Consider the following 21,663-nt stretch of genomic DNA (forward strand, 5'->3'; position numbering starts at 1 on the left):
GGTTCCAATGATTGAGCAGTCCAGGCCACTTCCAATCACTTTTGAAGCTCCATATTCAAGTATTACACCATCTATACACACAATTGCTATAGAAGATATGCCTACCACCACCATTGAACCTCAACCACCCATAGATGATCTTGACCTTCCTATTGCAATACACAAAGGGAAACGCTGTTGCACCTCATCGACTACCCATTGCATCTCTCAGTTTCTTTCTTATGACCACCTCTCACCTTCATACAAGTCATTTTTGGTGCCCATTGTTGTTGTACCCATTCCCAAAATAGTGCATGAAGCCCTAGTAGTACCTGAGTGGAAAGAAGCAATGAAGATAGAGATGGATGCACTTATCAAAAATGATAATTGTGAGCTAGTAGATCAACTAAAAGGGAAGAAACCGGTTGAGCGTAGATAGATATTTACTATGAAGTACAATGCAGATGGCTCCATTTAAAAGATACAAAGCCCAACTAGTTGCTAAGGGATACACACAGGCTTATGGTATTGATTATGTAGAAACCTTGGCAGTAGTTGCCAAAATGAACACAATCAGAGTGTTGTTGTCACTTGTTGCAAACTTCTCATGGTCATTGCTCCAAATGGATGTTAAGAAAGTTTTTTTGAATGGTAACCTCTAGGAAGAAGTATATATGTAGTTGCCCCATGGTTTCTATTTTAAAGATAATGGAAAGAAAGTTTGCTGACTTAAAAAAGCTTTGTATGGTTTGAAATAGTCCCCAAGGACATGGTTTGACAAGTTTAGACGTGCCTTGGAAAATTTTGGCTATGTACAGTCTCAATCAAATGACACCCTATTTTTTAACAAAACAGGTTCCTGGCTATATATATTGATGATATTGTGGTAATAGGCAATGATAGTGATGAGATTGATTCCCTTAAGAAGTTACTTAGTAAGGAGTTTGAAGTGAAAGATCTGAGTGATTTGCGATATTTCCTGGGAATTAAAGTGGCTATATCTAAGCATGGCATCTTCATCTCTCAAAGGAAATATGCCCTTTATCCCCTAAAAGTTGAAAATTTGGGAGTTAAACCAGTAGACACACCAGTTGAGCCGAATCACAGGATAAATGCAGAAAGAGGTGAACCACTTGAAGATAAAGCCATGTATCAAAGACTGATTGGAAAGCTTCTCTTCCTTTGCCTAACACGACTAGATATTTCTGATGTTGTTAGTGTAGTTAGTCAATATATGCAGTCTCCCAAAACATCCCATCTTCTTGCAAATGAAAGGATACTTGCCTACTTGAAGAGGTGTCCAGGCAGAGGTATACTCTTCAAGAATAATGGCCACATGAAAATAGAAGTGTACATTAATGCAGATTGGGCTGGTTGTGCGGATGATAGGAGATCAACCTTAGGGTTTTGTGCTCTTGTTGGAGGCAATCTGGCTTCTTGGAAAAGTAAAAAGCAAAATGTTGTTGCCCATTGTAATGCTAAAGCAGAGTACAGATCTATGGCTAATGGGGTGGCTGAAGTGTTATGGCTGAGATCACTACTTGAGGAGTTAGAGGTTGAATATGAAAGCCCACTGATGTTGTATTGTGATATCCAGGCCGCCATTAATATTGTTCATAATCCCATACAGCATGGTAGAACCAAACATATTGAGGTGGATCGACATTTTATTAGAGAAAGAGTTGCCTCCCAAGAAGTTTTCCTTCTGTATGTTGCCTCTAATATGCAACTTGTTGATGTCTTCACCAAAGCAGTTACAAGGGTCAAGTTAGAGACAGATTTACGCAAGTTGGGAATGACAAATATCAATTCCAACTTGAGGGGGGGTGTAGAGAAACAGTATAGTAGTTATTTCTTTGTTTTATCAGTTCAGGCCTTGTCATAGGCCTGCTAGTTGGGCCTACATTAGTTATTGTTATATTCTGTTAAGTAGTGTCTTAGTCAGCAGGGGTATAGTAGCCTTTGTTAAGTTACTTTATGATAGAAACCTATAAATACAAAATCCGGGCAGCAGAATAGTGAGAACTGCTCCCTTCTTTTCATTCTTCTTCTCTCCTCTTCTCTTCTTCTCTTCCTCTCTTCTCTCTTCTGTTTTATCTTTCTGTGTTTTCTTGCAGAAAACTGAACCTCAGTACAGGCCGAAGGTGATCAATATCATCCTTCTAATGGAATAATCCTCTCTTAGCATGACAATATAGTGGGTAAGATTGTAAAGTTGGAAATTTATCAAAAACAAAAAATATTGTAAAGCTGGTGGAATATTTCAGCCTTTCGTGCCCTCCTATCCTCCACATCATTTAAAGGGCAGGTATGGGCAAGAACAAGTCTCACAAACTCACAGTTGTTCTACAAACAAGCATTTGACTTTCTGCTGTATCTTCTTGATTGCCAGCCCATTCAATAACTACTCACACCACCCTCTTCTCAGAACTTTTTTAATGTCTGAATGCCATCTTATAGAACTTAGCTACTTTTTGCCAAATTTAACAATAAAAATTTGAAAAAAGGAGAATGGGGGTAGGGGTAGGCGTAAAAAAGAACGATGGATAACTCTTCCGGAGGACAAGTAATTTGTTAAGTATCCTTTGCATGAGAATTTCCCTATTTTGTAGAGGCTGGTTATTGAGAATGGTGCTGTAAGTGGTTGTCATGAGTTGGAGATTTCTACAGTCCTAATGATTAAAGAGCTTGACTTGACATGTTTGAACAGCCCTAGGGCTTTTGGTGTATCAATTAGGTATGTAACAATTGGTATCAGAGCTTGCCCCCACTCTTGTATTTGAATCACAAAAAGGGATACCTATAGTAGAATGAGAGCCACTAAATGGAAGGATCATCTGCCACTAGAGTAAGAGCCATCATGGATAGGACTACATACTGTCAGAGAGAGCTGCCCAGAGAGAGCATCTGAGATGTCGGCTATAGAATGTGTAGATATGTTATGACCCTGAAGATTAAATTGCTTGGATTGATGCACTCTAACAGCCCTAGAGCTAAGGCATTTGGCTTATTGGTCAGGTATGTAACAGCCTAACAGGGGTAGATGCAATGAAATGGTTGACCAAAAAAAGATGCAATGAAATGGGGTGTGGACACCATTATTCAGGTGGGACATGCATGACTGGAAGGAAAATCGGCTCTTGTTTCATCCTTTTATAATTGAAAGCAAAAACTTTCCCAATAAAGTAGAGGTTTAATTGAAGATGGCCTCTACTGGCATGTTGGTAAAGCATTTCAATCAATCCCTAATGAGTAATGAGAGTATTGAGATTCCATGAGGACTCATTTGGTTACCAAAGGTCTCATCCGAAGTACGCTTCTTTATGTAGACTTCATCCCCGGAAAGATATAACAGTGGATACCCTTTCCTCAAAAGCAGGATCATATGGAACTTATATTCTTTGTCTAATGATAGGGAATGGTTGCAGAGCTTCAACTGCAAAATCACTGGCAATGCAACCAGATATTCTAGTTTAAATCTCTGATTAGCATTCAAACCTTGAAATAGAAAAAATAAGTTGATATATTTAAGCTGCCACCAAACAATAAAGGCCCGCTTAAAAGTTCATACTAACGGGAAATCGGGAGTCAAAATAGATAATAGCAACTATCGTTTCATCGAGAAAGGGGAAAAAAAGATGCACAAAGTAACAGCAACAAATGAACGACAAAAAGACTCCTACCATATCTTCGTCTATTTCTATCTCTGGAGAAGACGCCACAGCAATCCCATTGGCCCAGTAGAATTTCCCTGCCCTCCTGATTCCTTCTGAACTTCCCGTCGCCAATGCAAAAAACAGAATGACGAAAGTAATAACAGAACTTGCACTTCTCGCATCCATCCGTTCTCATTCATCAAAAAAATCAGCGTTACAAACGCCTATTGCCTTTTTCATTTCATCGATGGCTAAAGAATATTGATTCTCAGTCACTGACAAGGGAAAAAGAATATACCCATATGCCCCCTCAACGCTTTCGTTACCTAAAGTCTCTGGAAGCGAATCAAACTTCGATCATTTACAACAGATTCGACGAAGTTGCTATTCCAGCAAAATCTCAAGATGTTGGATGCGGTTCTAACTTCTCTGCCGCGCTATGAATAAAATTAAGGGTACACTTGGAAAGAACGAGGCTGATTCAAATGAAAGACGGCAGCTTTCTCCGTCAAAAACAATCAAACTGAGCTGAGATGGACTATAATCCGACGCCTGAAATCAACCTTGGCCTTCTTCCGATCAAAATAATGGGGAAAAATCAGAAATATGAAGGCAAGCAGGGATTATGTCGTCACTCGTTCCGACATATCAGCTGTGCTTCTCTGACTGGATCCACACTGACAAGGAAGCTGCAAAATAATGCTGGTAAATTGAATCCGTAAAGGCGGAATTGACCAGAAAGTTGATATGTTAGAAATTCCCTTCTTCAACGATGTTTCGAAGAGAAAAGCAGCTCAAGAAAGCGAGTTGCTTATTATTTTATTTCTTTTTCTGTCGGGTTGTTTGCTACGGAAATGCTTCCTTCCCTCTGAAGGAGATCGACGCGGAGAGGAGAATTCCAGAGAGGCGGAGAGTATTTAGGAAAACTCGCATATGAGTATATAGAAATTAGTGGGAATTAATTTACATTTTTTATATTTTTTTATTTTGGGAAATTGTCTAAAACTCACCATCAGTTTTCAACATTTCTATTAAATTCACCACAATTTTTTAAAATATCTAAAACTCACTATGTCAATAAATTTATTTTCCAAAACTCACTTTCTGTTAGTGAACTGTTAATGCTTCTTAACAAAAGTGTTCATATTAGCATAAATAACAATTTTCATGATTAAATTATCCTTGAATGATGAGTTAGAGGAAAAAATGTCTTTTTTAGTTTTTAATCTTCTTTTTTTTTGTATTTTAGTATTTTTTATAATTTCTAATGTTTTTTACAATTTCTGTTTTTTTACATTTTTCTATTTTCTACAATTTATAAACTTTCCTGTATTTTTTGTTATTTATTTGCAATTTATGTGTTTTTCTATAATTTATGGTTTTTTTCTACAATTTTTATTTTCTGATTTTGTTTTTCAATTTCTATAGCTTCTATAATTTGAAAATATTTTTTTATTATGTTTTCCATTTCTATATTTTTATATTTTTTGTAATTTTTATGTTTTTATGTATTTTATATTTGAAAGTATTTTTTTGAACTTTTTCCTTATTTCACGTCTAAATATTAAAATGGTAATATATTAACACCCGTTAATTTATTTTGTATATATTTTATATTTTTCTATGAAGGTTAAAATAGTAATATATTAACACCGTTAGTATGTTTAACTTCAAGTTAGTGACATGGTGAGTTTTAAACATTTTGAAAAGTTGTGGTGAATTTAAGAGAAATGCTGAAAACTCATGGTAAGTTTTAGACATTTTCCCTTTTATTTTTAAAAGCTAAAACAGAGATAATATCTATGATTGTAATACAATTTAATTTTTTAAATTTATAATTATTTATTATTGATACTATTTAGTATAAAGCAGATAATAATTCCGTGCAGATTTAATTTTCAATACCATTATTTTAAATTCGGTACCATGCACCACTCATAATCACCCCTTACCCATTTTCTCCCCAAAGCGGTGGTTACGGGATTTGATTCGGCATCAATAGTGAAACAAGCCCGTTAATACATCAACATCCACTTCTCAATTGATTGATTTCAAATATCATATTTCATACATAATTAATATTTACTTATACATATTACTTTGTTTGTTTCATAGGGAAATCTATGAAGCAGAAAAGATATGATATGGAAAGAGTTTTGACCAATCAAAACTCACTCATGAATTTTGAAAAATAATACCTTATTTCTAATCATGTTTATGATTCCAATTTATTGGTCAATTATTTTTCCCATATCATAGTGGAACCTTTGTTTCCTAATAAATGTTATAATTTTTATTTTATTATATTTAATTTAAATTCGTTTAAAGAAACATTTTCATCCAATCACATTTAAGAAAAATTTCGAGTCCGCATTCTATGCACTCATAAGTGCACCTACCAATCATGTTCGGCATTAAATGTGTAACGGTCGAGTTTGGAAGTCTGTTAATGAATTCCCTTTGGTTCAACCGAATGCAAAAAGGCAAAACCCATTCACCTGTCTTCACGAGTTCGAACTCCCCCTCCCTCTTTTCACTTCGAAACCCTAGGACCTCCAAGCTCATCGACGCCTTCACTCCAACCAGCACCATCGTGAAGGACGAAGCCACCGGCGGTGAAAGACAAATCATCTAAACGTCTTCTTCCTCTCCCTCCTTTTCAAATGCTCTGCATGCCCAGACCTGATACAGCATAAGTTGCAAATGAACCCCCTCCTTCACAATCGGTTAAATAAATTAAAGTAAGATCTAATGAGTTGTTGCTACTCTTCTCCTCTTTTTGTCCTCTTCATACTTGTCGGCTAAAGAATCAAACATGTAGTGACCCCTAGTCCTTAACAATCTCACCACTTGTAACACATTCAAGGTGTCGAACAACAAAGCCAACTCCCGTTGTTGCATTCTTCACTATCCAACAAGGCAATCACAGATCCGACTACATGACCAAAGACGAATAAGAAGAATGAAACGTTTCCCACCAGAAAATCCACCCTTAAACCCAAGAATCCTTGTGGTTGTGGCAACAAGGAAATCCACCTGTGAACCCAAGAAGACATTTTCATCGTCTTGTTGTTGGTGTTGGAGGAAGCATGTCGTTAATCACTTCGGAACACCAGTTTAATATTTATAAAATTTTTCCGATTCTCAAATAACTACTAACGTAGTAATTGGGTGAGTACGGGTTGTATCCACTGGGAAGCAAGTGAAAAATTAATATATACTTAAATCCAGACAAGAGAATGCAATCGGGAATGGCAGAAAATACAAAAATAGAATATGTTATTGTTGAAATTAAATGTTTCAAATTTAAACAAGACAATAAATAAAAAAAATCAAAATTTAATAAAGTATGAGAATCAACAAAGGAAATAAGAGAAATAAATAAAAAAATGATCAAGAATCCGGATCCAGTGGCGGTAGCTACAGATCGGCTAGACAGCTTGTAGAAACCCCTCCTAACAAGAACTAGGTGGTCGTCCTTTCTAAAACCCTTGAACCCCTTGAGACACCTTAGCCTTGAACCAAACGAATTCAAATCTACAAAATAGTGAAACGAACAAAAATTAAATCTAAAAAATTACAGAAATAAAAATAACAGAAAAGAATAGAATGGTTGATCAAATCCAGTGGCGATAGTTGTAGAATGGTTAAATAGCTTGCAGAAACCCCTCCTGACAATAACTGGGTGTCCTCCCCTTCTACAACCCTTGAACTCCTCAAGAACCTTAGCCTTGTAACTAGATGAATTGATCAACCCCTTCTCCGGGGCCCCTAGGGTTATTTTTATAAAGAATGGTGAATATAACTAGAATTAGAGAGAAAGAGAGGGGCAACAATTGGGTTTTAGCAAAAATATGGGTGCCCTAAGGTTTAGAATGAAGGGTTAGGATGGTTCTAGGTTGATCCTAAGGTTGAGAAGAAAATGAGAAGGCACCCAATATTTATGTAAATTGGGGGTTTAATGACTAAAGGCCGAATGGTGAATATTAGAAGTTTGGTGGCTCCTAGGGTTAGAATGCTAAAAAGAGAGTGCCCTAAAATGGATGGTGGAGATTAGAAGGGATGGAAGGTGAGGATTTAGCAATTAGGGGCAGGTAGGGTTTGTTAAGAGTGAAAAGAATGGGTTAAAAGGCGCCATAGGGTTTGCTAAGGCATGGGGAGCAAGCTAATACAGTAGGAGGGGCACCAAACTGGGTTTAGCAGATAGGAGGTGCCCTCCTGTTTTCAGTTTTTCACAAAAACACCCATCTCTTAGTTGGATTTCTCACCAACTTCCCAAAATTTGCATTTCAACCATGAAAACTTCCCAGAATTTGCACAAAGACCCTCAGAGGTCACAATATTGAATTTAATTGAGAAAATTGAACACTTTGACTATTCTAAAGCCGAAAATACCCCTGAAATGATGCCCTTAAGGCATCAAAATACATAGTTATCACACCCCCCAACTTAACCATTGCTAGTCCTTTAGCAATGCAACCTTAAAATTACACTAAGCGTAGAGATCCTTCCCATTTCAAGATCATCCCTAACAGAATGAGTCAAATATCCTGATTCTAGCATTCTTAAACTCTGTATAAATCGGTATTGGGCTTTAGGAGTAAAACTATCATACTTTAAATATTACAGAAACTTGGCTTAAAAATCTTATATACCCTTCCATTTGCAGATTCTCTTGATAAGCTGAGATTGAATTTTGAAAATCATACGAGTATTATTCTTATCATTTTTACAGTAGATTTCTACCCTTAAACTTGATATGCATAGTTATTTTTATTGCTACCTTCCACCGTTTTATGTGAATCTTGGCACTTACCTTAGGTGAAGAGACTCGGTTACTAAGTGTTAGGTAAGTGTCTTTGGCATTCCCTTTTTCGTTTAACATGAATCTCGACACTTGACTTAGGTGAAGAGACTCGGTTACTAAGTCTAGGGTGTCCATTGACCTTTTATTCTTTTTTTTTATTTTTTGCAATATTGTTCAGGGCAAAATTTTTGTCTAATTTCTCAATCTTTCTATTCTTATCTTGGCAGGGGCAAACTTGGGAGTATTTTCCAATTTCTAAACGATTTCGACAATATTCAAATGTGACCAATTTTGACTCCTATCACTTGCTACCAATTTCTACAAATTTCAATATTCCTTTATCAGTTTCCTCCACATTTTCTGTTTGGAAATCTCTTTTAATGGAAAAAATTTTTAAAAATTTTTAGTGAAATTTTAATTCTACATTTCTAAAGGCTTAGCTCCTCAATCATCATTTTTTTCCTCTCTCTCTTTCCTCACCCCCAACTTAAATGCCATTATCCCTAATGGCAAAACTAAAATGATGCAAAGAAGATTTGGTCCAAAGGGATCAATGAATAGGGTTTTCTTGAGGGGTTCAAGGTTTGCCACCTGGCCTCCAATCAAGAAAAGAAACAACAATTCTAACACTATAGACAAAAATCAACTGAAAACTATGTTGGGTTGCCTCCTAACCAGCGCTAAGTTTAACGTCTTCAGCCGAACACATTCACGCACTATTCCCATTATACTCCCCGACTCACTTTCATCTTCCGACAGACATGGTTCAGATTGGGCTAACCACGGGGTAGTCAGGCCATCTAAAAGATCATCCACTATATCCACCTTGCACTTATCTTCCCCTAGGTTTGGATACTTAGAGGCACTAAAAATGTTTAATCGGACTTTCTACTCCCCCAATGAGATATTCATTTTTCCCGATTTATAGTTGATATTTGTATCAGTCGTTGCTAGAAATGGGCATCTTAAGATTACCGGGATGTAGTTCAGTTCCTCGGTTAGGGTCATGTCTGGGATGATGGAATCCACTGGGAAGTGAAAACCATGTACCCTGACAATGGCATCCTCAATAACACTTCGAGGAGTCTTAACTGACCAATTAGTGAGTTGCAAAATTACCGGGGTAGGTTTTAACTCACCGATCCTAAACCTATCATAAATGGACGAAAGCATATTTATACTGACCCCAAGATCCAATAGAGCCCGATCGAAGGTGATTTCAGAGATGACACAGCTTATGAGAGGAGCATCGGGATTTTTCATTTTTCGGGGAAGTTGGTTTAGGAGAACTGCACTAACATCTGCCGAGAGCATCATTTTTTGTGGGGCCAATCGTGTCTCCACCATTTGATTACACAACTCTTTTAAGAACTTGGCATAGGCTTGGATATGTTGGACCACGTCAAGGAGAGGGAAGTTGATATGGACTTCCTTGCTCTCCTCATTGCGGGTCTCTTTCTTCTTTTGCACCGGCCCGACTATGAGTGCAATTGGAAAGGTGACTATAGGTTGGTTCACTACGGGCTCTTCTTCTCCCCCCAACTTGGGGTCTTCCTGATCCTTTTCTACTTCATTAACTCTCTTTTTCTCACACGGGTCCTCTAACATCCTCCCACTCCTTAAGGTTGTAACAGATTTGGCATTTTCAAGCTGAGGGTTCTTAGGAGGTGGTTGAATTTGTTGTGGAAGAAAACCCAGTGGATGATTCCTAGGAGTCACAACCGGTTGACTCGGTATTTGCCCTACTTCTCTCCTCGCCTTGGCTTCGGCTAGCCGTCCGATTTGGATTTCTAATTTATCGATGGACTGCTGTTGATTTAGGATTAGCTATTGAAGTTGCATGAATTGATCATCTACTATATGGGTCTGAGGAGGTTGGGGGTAAGCCTGATATGGTTGGACCGGTTGGTTCCTAGGGTACACCTACTGGAATGAACTCTATACTTGTGGCCTCTGAAATTTCTAGGCCATGGAATTAGATGGGTGGTATTGCTGGGACTGTATGTAGGTTTGACATGGTTGACCCAGTTGAGTCCCAGGGTAATCATTGTACTCCCAGTAGGTCTAGGCTTCAGACCATTGAGAGTGCCTCTCTAGCAGGGGGTTTCTTGCTTTTGGGCCCTATAAGTGAAATTGGGTTGATTGTCCCACCCAGGGTTATATGGACTAGAGAATGGGTTAGCATTGGTTTGGAATGACTACTTGGCATGGGCCCGCTGCAGGGCGCACTAGCTGACATGATGGGTCGGGCTTGCACAGATGGAACATGATGGATATGATGACAAGGTTGGGTATGGGCCACTTTATTGATGACATGCAAGGACTTCATCAAGTCTTTGGGTCATACCAATCTTGTCCAGTTGTCGAGACACGTGGTTCCAATCTATTGTGGCTCAGGTTGGAAGTAATTTCTCATTCCACAAACTCCGGCCATTGAATTCATTTTATATTAACCCCCTTTTTCTTCTTTTTTTTTTGGAATTTGAAATTTAAATTTTGAATTTTAATTTCAAATTTAGATCTTGAAATTTAAATTCTAAAATTTAAACTCAAATTTAATTTTTTTTTAATTTTTTTAATTCTAAATTTAAAATTTTGAAATTTAAATTCAAATTCAGATTTTGAAATTTAAATTCCTAAAGTTTAAATTCAAATTTGAATTTTTAAAATTTTTATTTTCTTTTATTTTTTATTTTTTGTTATTTTTTTTAAAGGCAAACAAATCAACTACACGACCTAAGGTTTCTTAAACTAATGGTTCAACCAATGTGAATCCTTTTAGGTTCACTTGGAATTACACCACTTCCTTTGGTTAGCCAGGTAAGAGGTGGGGATGTGGGAGGCTCCCCTTGATCTCGCGATGACCTAATTAAATAACCACAAAACCTGCTTAGGTTTAGCCATTTAACTTCTTTCCTTAGACACCAACCGCCGGTTATGGAAAATAATTTCAAGCTCTCCTAAAATTCAACACACCTTTAAATCAAATGTGAGTCTTCCCTAAAGGATCTTTCTATCCAAATTTTAAATTAGGGTTAGGGTGAACTGCACATGAATGGTGATAATTTTTGGGCTAAGGAAAGGTGATGAAATCCCCATCTTATCTTATTTGAGTTGGCTGCCCTTAAATGGATTAACAAAACCAAAACAATCAAACAAAATGAATGCAACTAATTACAATGCAAGAACAATTATTTCAAAAATGCAATTAAGCAATATAACATAAAAGAATAAAATAAAATAAGCAAGCGAAGCAATTAAAATAATAATAAACCTAGCACATTCACAACTAACAAAATAATTTCAGCAATTAAATAAACCTATATGATGCATGCTCTAAACTATCAGACCCTAAAAGTTGAAATGCAAAGATTAAAATTTTTTTTGACTATTTATTTATTATTTTTTTAATTTTTTTGAAATTCAAAATTCAAAATTTAAATTTCAAAAGTTGAAATTCAAATTCAAATTCAAATTCAGATTCGAATTAAAATTTAAATTTAAATTCTGATTTGAAATTTAAACTCAAATTCGAAAATTCCAACAATTTCCTATTTAACAATTAATTGTTCAATTAAACAACTAAAAAAATTAAACAAAGCAACAAATAATAATTGCAAACAGAAAATAAAACAACAATTAATTGTTCTAAACATAATTAACAACTACCAAAAATAAATCCTAACAAACTAATTGCTAATTTAAAAATTAAACTGAAAATAAAATGATGAAAAAGAAAATTAGGCAAGACATAGATAAAATAAAAGAAAAAAATACAAATCTAAAAAAATTAAGTGGAAAATAAAATAAACAAAAGAAAAAAAAATATAATGAAATTTTTTTATTTATATTTTTTTCGTTTTTATTAATAAAAGACAAATATGAAAATAATATGAAAATAAAATTAACGAAAGAAAAATATGCTGTAAAAATAAATAAAATAAAATAAACAAAAATTTTTTATTTCTTTTTTTTTGTTTTCTATCTGAAATAAAAGAAAAAAACGAACCTAAAATTTAAACCAAAAATAAAATAAAATAAACAAAAGAAAATTTTGCTATAAGAAATAAATAAAATAAAATAAATGATTTTTTTTGTTTTTCAAAAGATGAAATAAAAGAAAAATAAAAACCTAATAAAGCACCAAAAAAATCGAACAAGAAATTAAAATAAAGAAACAAGAATAGATCTAGAAACAAAATTGAAGCAAAATAATACTAAAAAAATCAGATTGAGAAAAAAAATTAATTCAAAAAAATCAAAAATCACTATTCTACCAAAAAAAAGAGTTTGGAAATGAAAATAAGAAAATTAAAAGTAAAATGGAATGACTACACCTGAAATGCAATACAATTTCTCTTCTCTTCTCTTTCGTTCCGCAATGCTCCCGTACCCAACCTTTCGATATTCCGTCCTACAGAATCAAGGGGAAATAAGTACTAAACTAAGATAACGGATCAAGTAATAAAATGAAAAAGAAAAAATAATGAAACAGATCCAGAAAAAGTAAATAAAAATTTTTCTCTATGTTTCCCCGGCAATGGCGCCAAAAACTTGGTGTTGGTGGAAGCGTGTCGTTAACCACTTCGGAACACCAATTTAATATTTATAAATTTTTTCCGATTCTCAAACAACTACTAACGTAGTAATTGGGTGAGAATGGGTCGTATCCATAGGGAAGCAAGTGAAAAATTAATATATACTTAGATCCGGACAAGAGAATGCTACCGAGAATGGTAGAATATACGAAAATAAAATATATTATTATTGAAATTAAATGTTTCAAATTTAAACAAGACAATAAATAAAAAATCAGAAATTAATAATGTATGGGAATCAACAAATGAAATAAAAGAAATAAAAAAATAAAATGATCCAAAATCCGGATCCGGTGGCAGTAGTTGCAGATCGGCCAGACAGCTTGCAGAAACCCCTTCTAACAAGAACCAGGCGTCCGTCCTTTCTACAACCCTCGAACCCCTCGAGACACCTTAGCCTTGAACTGAACGAATTCAGATATGCAAAACAAAGAAACAACCAAGAATTAAATCTAAAAGATTGTAGAAATAAAATAACTGAAAAGAAAAGAATGGTTGATCAGATCTAGTGGCGGTAGTTGTAGAATGGTTAAACAGTTTGTAGAAACCCCTCCTGACAAGAACTGGGCGTCCTCCCCTTCTACAACACTTGAACTCCTCAAGAAACCTTAGCCTTATAACTAGATGAATTGATCAACCCCTTCTCTAGGGCCCCTAGGGTCATTTTTATAGAGAATGGTGGATATAACTAGAATTAAAGAGAAAGAGGGGGGCGGTAGTTGGGTTTTAGCAAAAATATGGGTGCCCTATGATTTTGAATGAAGGGTTAGGATGGTTTTAGGGTAATCCTAAGGGTGAGAAGAAAAGGAGAAGGCACCCAATATTATGTAAGACTGAGATTTAATGACTAAAGGCTAAATGGTGAGGATTAGAAGTTAGGTGGTTCCTAGGGTTAGAATGCTAAAAAGAGAGTGCTCTAGAATGGATGGTGGATATTAGAAGGGATGGAAGGTAAGGATTTAGCATTTAGGGGCGACTAGGGTTTGTTAAGAATGAAAAGAATGGGTTAAAAGGCGCCATAGGGTTTGCTAAGGCATGGGGAGCATGCTAATACAGTAGGAGGGGCGCCAAACTAGGTTTAGCAAATAGGAGGCGTCCTCTTGCTTTCATTTTTTTACAAAAACACCTCCTCTCTCAGCTGGGCTTTATGCCAGCTTCCCAAAATCTACATTTCAGCCATGAAAACTTTATAGTTTTCCATAGAATTTGCATAGAGACCCTCAGATGTCACAACATTGAATTTAACTGGGAAAAAGGCATACTTTGACTATTCTAAAGCCGAAAATACTCTTGAAATGATGCCCTTAAGGCATCAAAATACAGAGTTATTAGTTGTCTCTTTTGTTGTGGCTCCGGTGGTTGCCAACGCTGAAGCCGTTGGCAGCTTTCCTATCTCTACTCCTAGCCATAGTGTGGGTTCGACAACGGCTTACTCCTGCATCCATAGCTGTTGGCCCTTTGCCAGACATAGTGAATCACCATTGCATTGGGAGAGAGTGGTTTAAATCACATGGACCTCATGGTGGAAGAACCAATTGTAGGGATGCCATCGGAACTACTCGTTTGCAACCGAGAGTTCATATGTTGCATCATAAGTCACTCTTCATCACTGAATTTGTAGGGAAGGAAGAGGAGGAAGAGAAACAACTTACCGTTGATCACCGGTTGATCCTTTGCCGTCGGCATTGGTTTGTGTTGGTTGTTGATGATCTAGTAACAGGGCTAGGTTTGGAAGACAGAGGGGGTTTGAGTCGAGTTATAACATGAGAGGAAAGGCCAAATTGTGTTTTGTGGCCAATTCAACCAGCCGAACCACTAATCAGATGACATGTTCACTTCTCATTAGTGGGTGCACTGGACAAAACACAGACTCAAAAATCTTTATTGACCACACAACCCCATTTATTTGAGACTTTGAGTTCGAATTTACTCCCTATAGAGCTCACTCCACACATGCCCCACAACAATCCCTACGATGCATTGGGAGAACATGTATTATGGAGAGATGTTCCCCACGCATAGTCAGAATTAGAATTGCACCTTGGGTGGATTAGGGTTGGGACTAGACCTATTCACAGGCCGGGCTTTGCCTCTACATTCACAGAATATGTTCAAGCCTAAGCCCGAGCCCGACACAAGCTTGAACCCGCAGGCTTGAAATCTTGTTCAATCCCAACTTAGATCGGGCCGGGCTGGGGCAGCCCATCAGGCTACCTGGCCCATGGACAAGTCTAGTTGGGACTTTATTAGAATTCGAATGAATCTAATTTAAAGCCCAAGACTAAATTGTGTAAAATGTTAACTAAGAGTCTTAAGACTAATCTAAGTTGATCCCCTAGTTAGAATATGTTGTGAGCATGTGTGTGGAACCACTATAATCACCTCTTATATTGGCATGTGTCATCTTATAACATTGGGTCCTATGAAATTGCAGGCTCAGATTTCTCCTATGGCATAAACTTTGGGTTGAAGTCTAAAGAGATCCAACCAGATCTGAATCCAATCCAATTATTTAAAAAACTCAAATCAATTTGATCATTTTTTGTATCGAAATTGGATTTAACCTTAATACATTTCATTATTTTAAACTTTAAATTAAAGGAAATAAAAAAACTAAATAATAAGTATTTTTTAATTTATATATAAAATAGATGTGTATAAATATAAAATATTAAATTTATTAATCGTATATTTTATATAATTATAAATGTTGACCATGTATACATAATTACATGCATGTATTCATATCATATCGGACTTAATGGACAAAAAAAGAAAAAATCAGGCAAGATGGTATTATACTTGACTCTGTTGACAACCCTACTTGGAAGGTGCTTTACTTACTACACCACCAAGATTAAATAAATAAATAAATTAGTACAATATTTTAGTTTGGTGTAGGTATATGTAGTTGAATTATTAGACTTGGAAACTTGGCATCAGCCAACGGTACTTTCGCTAGTTGACAATTCCCAAAAGGGCAATGAGATAACTCCTACCCTGAACGGTTGTGGAGCATTTAATGCAAGCACATGATCCTGGCGCATTTACTCCTACATCATTGATAAAGGGGTCATGTCGTTTGACTCTCTCTAACTCCCCCTACGTGACTGCAATCTACGAGACGGTTACTTGTCATTCATTACTCCTCCCTTGGGTGACTCCCACTATAAAAGGGACACTACATCTAAAAGTATAATAGGCATACTTGAGTTAATACTTACTCTCTTGTGGTGACCTTAGCTTACTCTAAGCCCTTGGCTAAATTGATCGTCAAAGTCCTCGCCCATGAGAACATTCCTGTGGCCTCTAACATCTTTTTACTCTCAATAGGTGGGACTCGTAGCCCTCATACATTGGAGATTTTCTCACTGCCCTCGACTCCAAATTTGGCAAAAACAATTGGCACCATCTGTGGGAAATACTTAACATCTTCCCCTTAACAAACTTTATGAAACTCCTTAATATTTTCCAACATTGGACGATAACCAAGACAATGTCCCAAATGCTCAAAACCTGGTCGCACATGAGAAATTTAACATGGTCCTCCAGCGACTGGACAATTTGGCCCAATAATTGGATGAGTTACAGCACTTGGCAAGAGGCCTCCTGCAAGGCATTTGCCCCATCAAGGGCTAGGAACAATAGGCAGCTACCTCGATAGGCAACAACAACAGTCGTTGGGCAAGCAAACACTATTCTAATACCTCTTGGCTTCACCCTAGCCGAGGTGTGAGTCACCCTACTCCCACGTCCGTGGAGCTCTAGATGACCGCAGGGATTACGTTGACACACAGCCTCCAACCACAACAGGGACCACATAACCCTCTTATCGGTCGGGATCTGGTTGACGTCGCGCCTCTCCCCCACTAGTCTTAAACCTTTGTGATCACCTTAATGATCACCATGCTTGTAGATCTCATGTCCCGATTGAATTAGAGTACTCTAGGAACCGTGCATACCTCTCCTAGGTGAGAAAGCCTCGTGATCAGGCCAAGGCCTTGATGCCCTAGGGACCTCCAAGCGCAAATCAACGCCATCCAAGATGAAATCAGATAGGTCAAGGAGGGCAAGGGTGATACCTCCACCAGTCAAGTCACCTTGTCCAATCAAATGGAGGCTTTCACTGACTCCACCTCGTAGTCGCTCCCTGCCAACTTCAAGGCACCCACTCTTAAGACATATATTGGCAGTACATATCCAGAGGACCACTTGGAGAGCTTCCAAGCCCTAATGCTCCTCCATGGGTACTCTGATGCCTTGATGTGTAGGGCCTTCCAAGCCACCTTCAAGGGAGCAACTTGTAGATGGTTCTCTATAATCCCCCTTAGTCCATTAACTCATGGGACCAGTTCATAAACCTTTTTTAGCCCATTTCGTGAGCAACCAATGGTGCCAGAAGATTGTAATCTCCCTAATGTCAATCAAGCGAAGCTTGGGGAGAGCCTTTGGGCCTATATGAAGATATTTAACTAAGAGGAACTCAAGGTTAAAGACCTCAACCCCTCAGTATCTATGGTTGCCACCATTAGTGGCCTCCACCTAGGGCCCCTCAACTAGTCTCTTTAAAATGCCGCCTAAGAATAAAGCAAAATTTCTTAAGAAGGTACAAAAGTACATAGCGACTGAGGAAGCCAAGTCCAATAAGTGTCTATAAAATCCAGAAGTTGGCCCCAATGACAAGAAGAGGAAGGACAAAGACAATCCAACCGATGGCCCAAACACCAAGAAATTAGAAGAAGCTGCCAACACTGTCATTTGATAAGTACACTCCACTAAATGCCTCGTGAACTCACATACTAATGCAAGTAGGGAAGGAGTACATGAAATGGCCTACTAAGTTGAAGAGGAACTCCAGAAGGGGAAATCCCAAAAGATATTGCAAGTTTCAAAAATGAGATTAAGTCCCTTTTCTGACAAGGAAATTTGAAAGACTATGTTTGCGATGAGATATTGATGTCAACATTAGCACCAACACCTGCCAACCCCCAGCCCAATCGAACCCTAGCTAGTGTTATTGAAGTCATCGATGGTGGCTCTGCTTTGGGAGTGGGACCACCTTGACAAGAAAAGCCCATGGCCGAGAGTTGAACGTTGTGCACAAGACTCCAAAGAAGTAGAGGTCGGAGGTACTCATCTCCTTCTCTAATGACGACTTGGGAGGGGTCTACATACCTCATGATAATGCATTGGTGGTTTCAATGGTAATCATCAACTATGAAGTGAGAAGAATCCGCATAGATAACAACTCTTTAATTGACATCCTGTTCTATGAGGCATTCAAGAAGATGCAGCTGGCCCCAAACCGGCAAAAACCTATCAATGTGCCCCTAGTTGGATTTTTCGGAGAAGTTGTGAGACTAGAAGGAAGAATAGCCCTACCCATCACTTTAGCGACATAACCTTTGCACATTACTTAGATGGTTGAGTTCTTGGTCATATAGGTCAGCTCGCCTTATAATGTAATCATTGGCCAGCCAACTTTCCTGGCACTCAAAGTTGTCATCTCCTTATATCATCTCGTCATGAAATTCCCCACGAAGCATGGCATAAGAGTAGTTAGGGGAAACCAACAAATAGCCAAATAGTGCTATGTTGTGGCACTAAAAGGCAAAAAAAAAAAGAAGAATCCCTACTAGTAAAAGGGCTTGACCTTAGGGGCAAACTCCCCATCCGATGCCATCCAGTGGAAGACCTCATCTTAGTTCCCCTAGATAAGGCCAAGTTTAACAAGGTAGTGCAAGTCAGGTCTCTCATCCCTCAGGACAAACTTTATGAACTAGTAAGTTTCCTCGAAGCCAATGTTTACATATTCTCTTGATTTGCCACTGACATGCCAAGAATTGACCCCTCGATTATTACTCACAAGCTAAGCATAGACCCAAGATGTAAGCTGGTTCGGAAAAAGAATGGGAACTTTGCACTGGAGCATTGAAAAGCGGTCAAAGAGGAGGTGGACAAGTTACTCAACGCCAACTTCAAGAAAATGCAAGAAAATGCAATTCCAAGAAAATGTGGCATCCCAATTCCTTGGATTTTTAGTCACTCAATGTGGCATCCCAATTCCAAGTAAATGCAAGCTATCCTTGACAAGGAGCCCCCATGGTCGATCAAGGAAACTCAAAAACTTACAGATTGAATTGCAGCCCTTAGCTATTTCATGTCTAAATTGGCCAACAAGTGTCTACCATTCTTCTAGGCCATCAAGAAACTAAAAGACTTTCAATGGATGGAGGACTATTAGAGAGCCTTCGACGAGTTGAAAGCATACTTGGCCTCACCATCACTACTCACTTAACCCAAACCAGGAGAGACCCTATTCTTGTACCTTTCAGCTAGAGACAAAGCGATCAATCCAGTAATAGTCTAGGAAGATAAAGGGTTGCAAAAACTAGTATATTATGTTAATAAGGTCCTCCACGACACCAAGTCCAGGTACCTTGAAGTGGAGAAGACAGCTTTCACGCTAGTGATCTCAACTAGGAAATTGAGACCCTATTTCCAAGCCCACACTACCACGGTCTTGACCAACCAACCTCTAAAGCAGATACTGCAAAAGCCATAGACCTTAGGTTAGTTAACCAAATGGGCTATAGAACTGTTAGAGTTTGTTTTCCATTACCAGTCGAGGCTTGCAATCAAGAGACAAGCACTAGTAGATTTCCTAGTTGAATGCACCTTCAGCCGCAACAACACTCCCAAGAAGGAAGGACCTCGACCCTCTTGGACTTACATGTGAATGGATCCTCCAAAAATAAGGGGAGTGGAACTGGCCTCGTCCTACTGACACCAGACGACAACAAGCTAGAATATGCGCTTCAGTTCGGTTTTCCTGCTTCAAACAGGTTAATTGCACCTTCAGTCACAACAATGCTCTTGAGCAGGAAGGACCTCAGCCCTCTTGGACTTTACATGTGGACGGATCCTCCAACAATAAGGGGAGTGGAGCTGGCCTCATCCTATTGACTTCAGATGACAATAAGCTAGAATATGTGTTTCGGTTCAACTTCCCTACTTCAAACAATGAAGCCAAGTACGAGGCCTTGCTTGCTAGTCTCTAGTTAGCTAAAGACCTTGAAGCTGAACACATTGAGGTTTTCAGTGACTCTCAATTGGTTGTGAATTGGGTGAATGGGGAATATGAGGCCAGAGTACCCAACATGGCCAAGTACTTAAACAAAGTCCAAAAGTTAGTAAGACAGTTACACCACTTCACTTTGCATAGAAGAAAAGCATGTGTGCCCAATTCAAGTCAAGCCATGCTAGATGATCCTATACTTGCCTACGTACAACATAGGCAATTACCATAGGATAGGAATGAAGCACGAAGGGTCAAATGGCAGTCGACACGATATGTTATACTAGAGGATAAGATGTATAAGAGTTCCTTTACTCTACCGTACCTTAGATGCCTATGCCAAGACGAGGGTGAATATGTGTTAAGAGAAATCCATGAAGGCCTTTGTGAAAACCATTTGGGGGGCAGGGCCCTTACATAGAATCAAGCAAGTGGTAGGACCATACACCTTTCAGTTGGAATATTTGAGCGAAAGGCCAGTACCTTATACTTGGAACTTAGAGAACCTTCATATGTACTATCAATGAAGCAAAGTATACTTGAAGAAGTTCAATGAATGCAATAGTGCAAGTTCCTCTCTGTTTACTTTGCCTATCTTTGTATATAGATATTCTCACTTTCTTGGTTGCCAAAATTCCCTCGGCCCTCAGCCTTAGCTCGTAGCATACGACCTTATATAGGTTAAACGCCCAATAGGCCCCGACCCATGGCATACAACCTTACATAAGTTACATGCCCAACAAGCCTTCCTCAGCTAAAACTCGAGACCTTGGGACTTTGACAAATCCATATTAAGTGATTTGTGGTTAAAGGCCTTGATGTCAAACTCCAACTAGAGGTTAAGACACCTTGGCTAAAGGATATGAGCCTAAGCTAACTATTCACTTAACTAAGTACAAGAATAAGCATCACTTAAGCAAAACAAATACATTTTTTTTTCAAAAAAGAAGTGTTCTATTATTGATACTTGTTCTTTTTTACAAAAAGTGCTCTAAAGGAGGGAGATTGACACCCCTCTACTTACAAAAAAATAGAGAAAATTATTTCAAGAAAAAAGCACACAAGCCTAAGAAATCATTAAGACAAAGTTTTACTAGGCATCCTTAGCTTGTCCATCAGCCCTAGTGTTCCCCTTGACAACCACATCTTGCCTACCAACATGTTGAACAACATTGCCACCTTGGTCCTTAGTCATCTCCACAACCTCAATCAACTACTGGCCCTTTGGGAAAGGGTCCAACTGGTTGACATCAAAGTTTAAGAAAAACTTTGACACATGGACTTTACAATTCTCATACCCTTCCAGGTATGCACTGGAGGTGAAGTGGACCAAATTTCTCTTATTCTCCTCCGAGGCGTTGTAGTTAGACACAACCTTGGTAGATGACTCATTGAGTTTATATTCCATAACTCGAGGGCAAACTTCAAATCCTTCACCATCTCCCTCTTTGTTGTGACCTTGACTTCAGCTTTCTTGCGACATTTGTACTCCTCTCGAGCCTTGGTCTTGGCTGCTTTTCACCTTGCTTAGGCCTCGGTGGCCAA

The 21,663-nt window shown here is 38.0% G+C and overlaps 1 protein-coding gene across 2 annotated transcripts in view; it reads right to left on the reverse strand.

Moving 5' to 3' along the window:
* The window catches only part of LOC148878073 (uncharacterized), a 44,558-nt gene extending 40,004 nt beyond the window's left edge, over positions 1-4,554 (reverse strand). The window contains exon 1 of one of the 2 annotated variants that reach the window (XM_088948611.1): positions 3,663-4,554. In XM_088948611.1, coding sequence (XP_088804737.1) covers positions 3,663-3,821 — 159 coding nt within the window. In that variant the 5' untranslated portion in view covers positions 3,822-4,554. Of the gene's footprint in view, positions 1-3,273; positions 3,427-3,662 lie in introns of those variants that run through there. The other variant, XM_088948618.1, reaches the window with a different exon arrangement.
* Positions 4,555-21,663: the final 17,109 nt, after the last annotated feature.

The sequence above is a fragment of the Nelumbo lutea genome, chromosome 1, assembly GCF_056320005.1.
Source record: "Nelumbo lutea isolate HS-2025 chromosome 1, American lotus-T2T, whole genome shotgun sequence".
Taxonomy (NCBI): Eukaryota; Viridiplantae; Streptophyta; class Magnoliopsida; order Proteales; family Nelumbonaceae; genus Nelumbo; species Nelumbo lutea.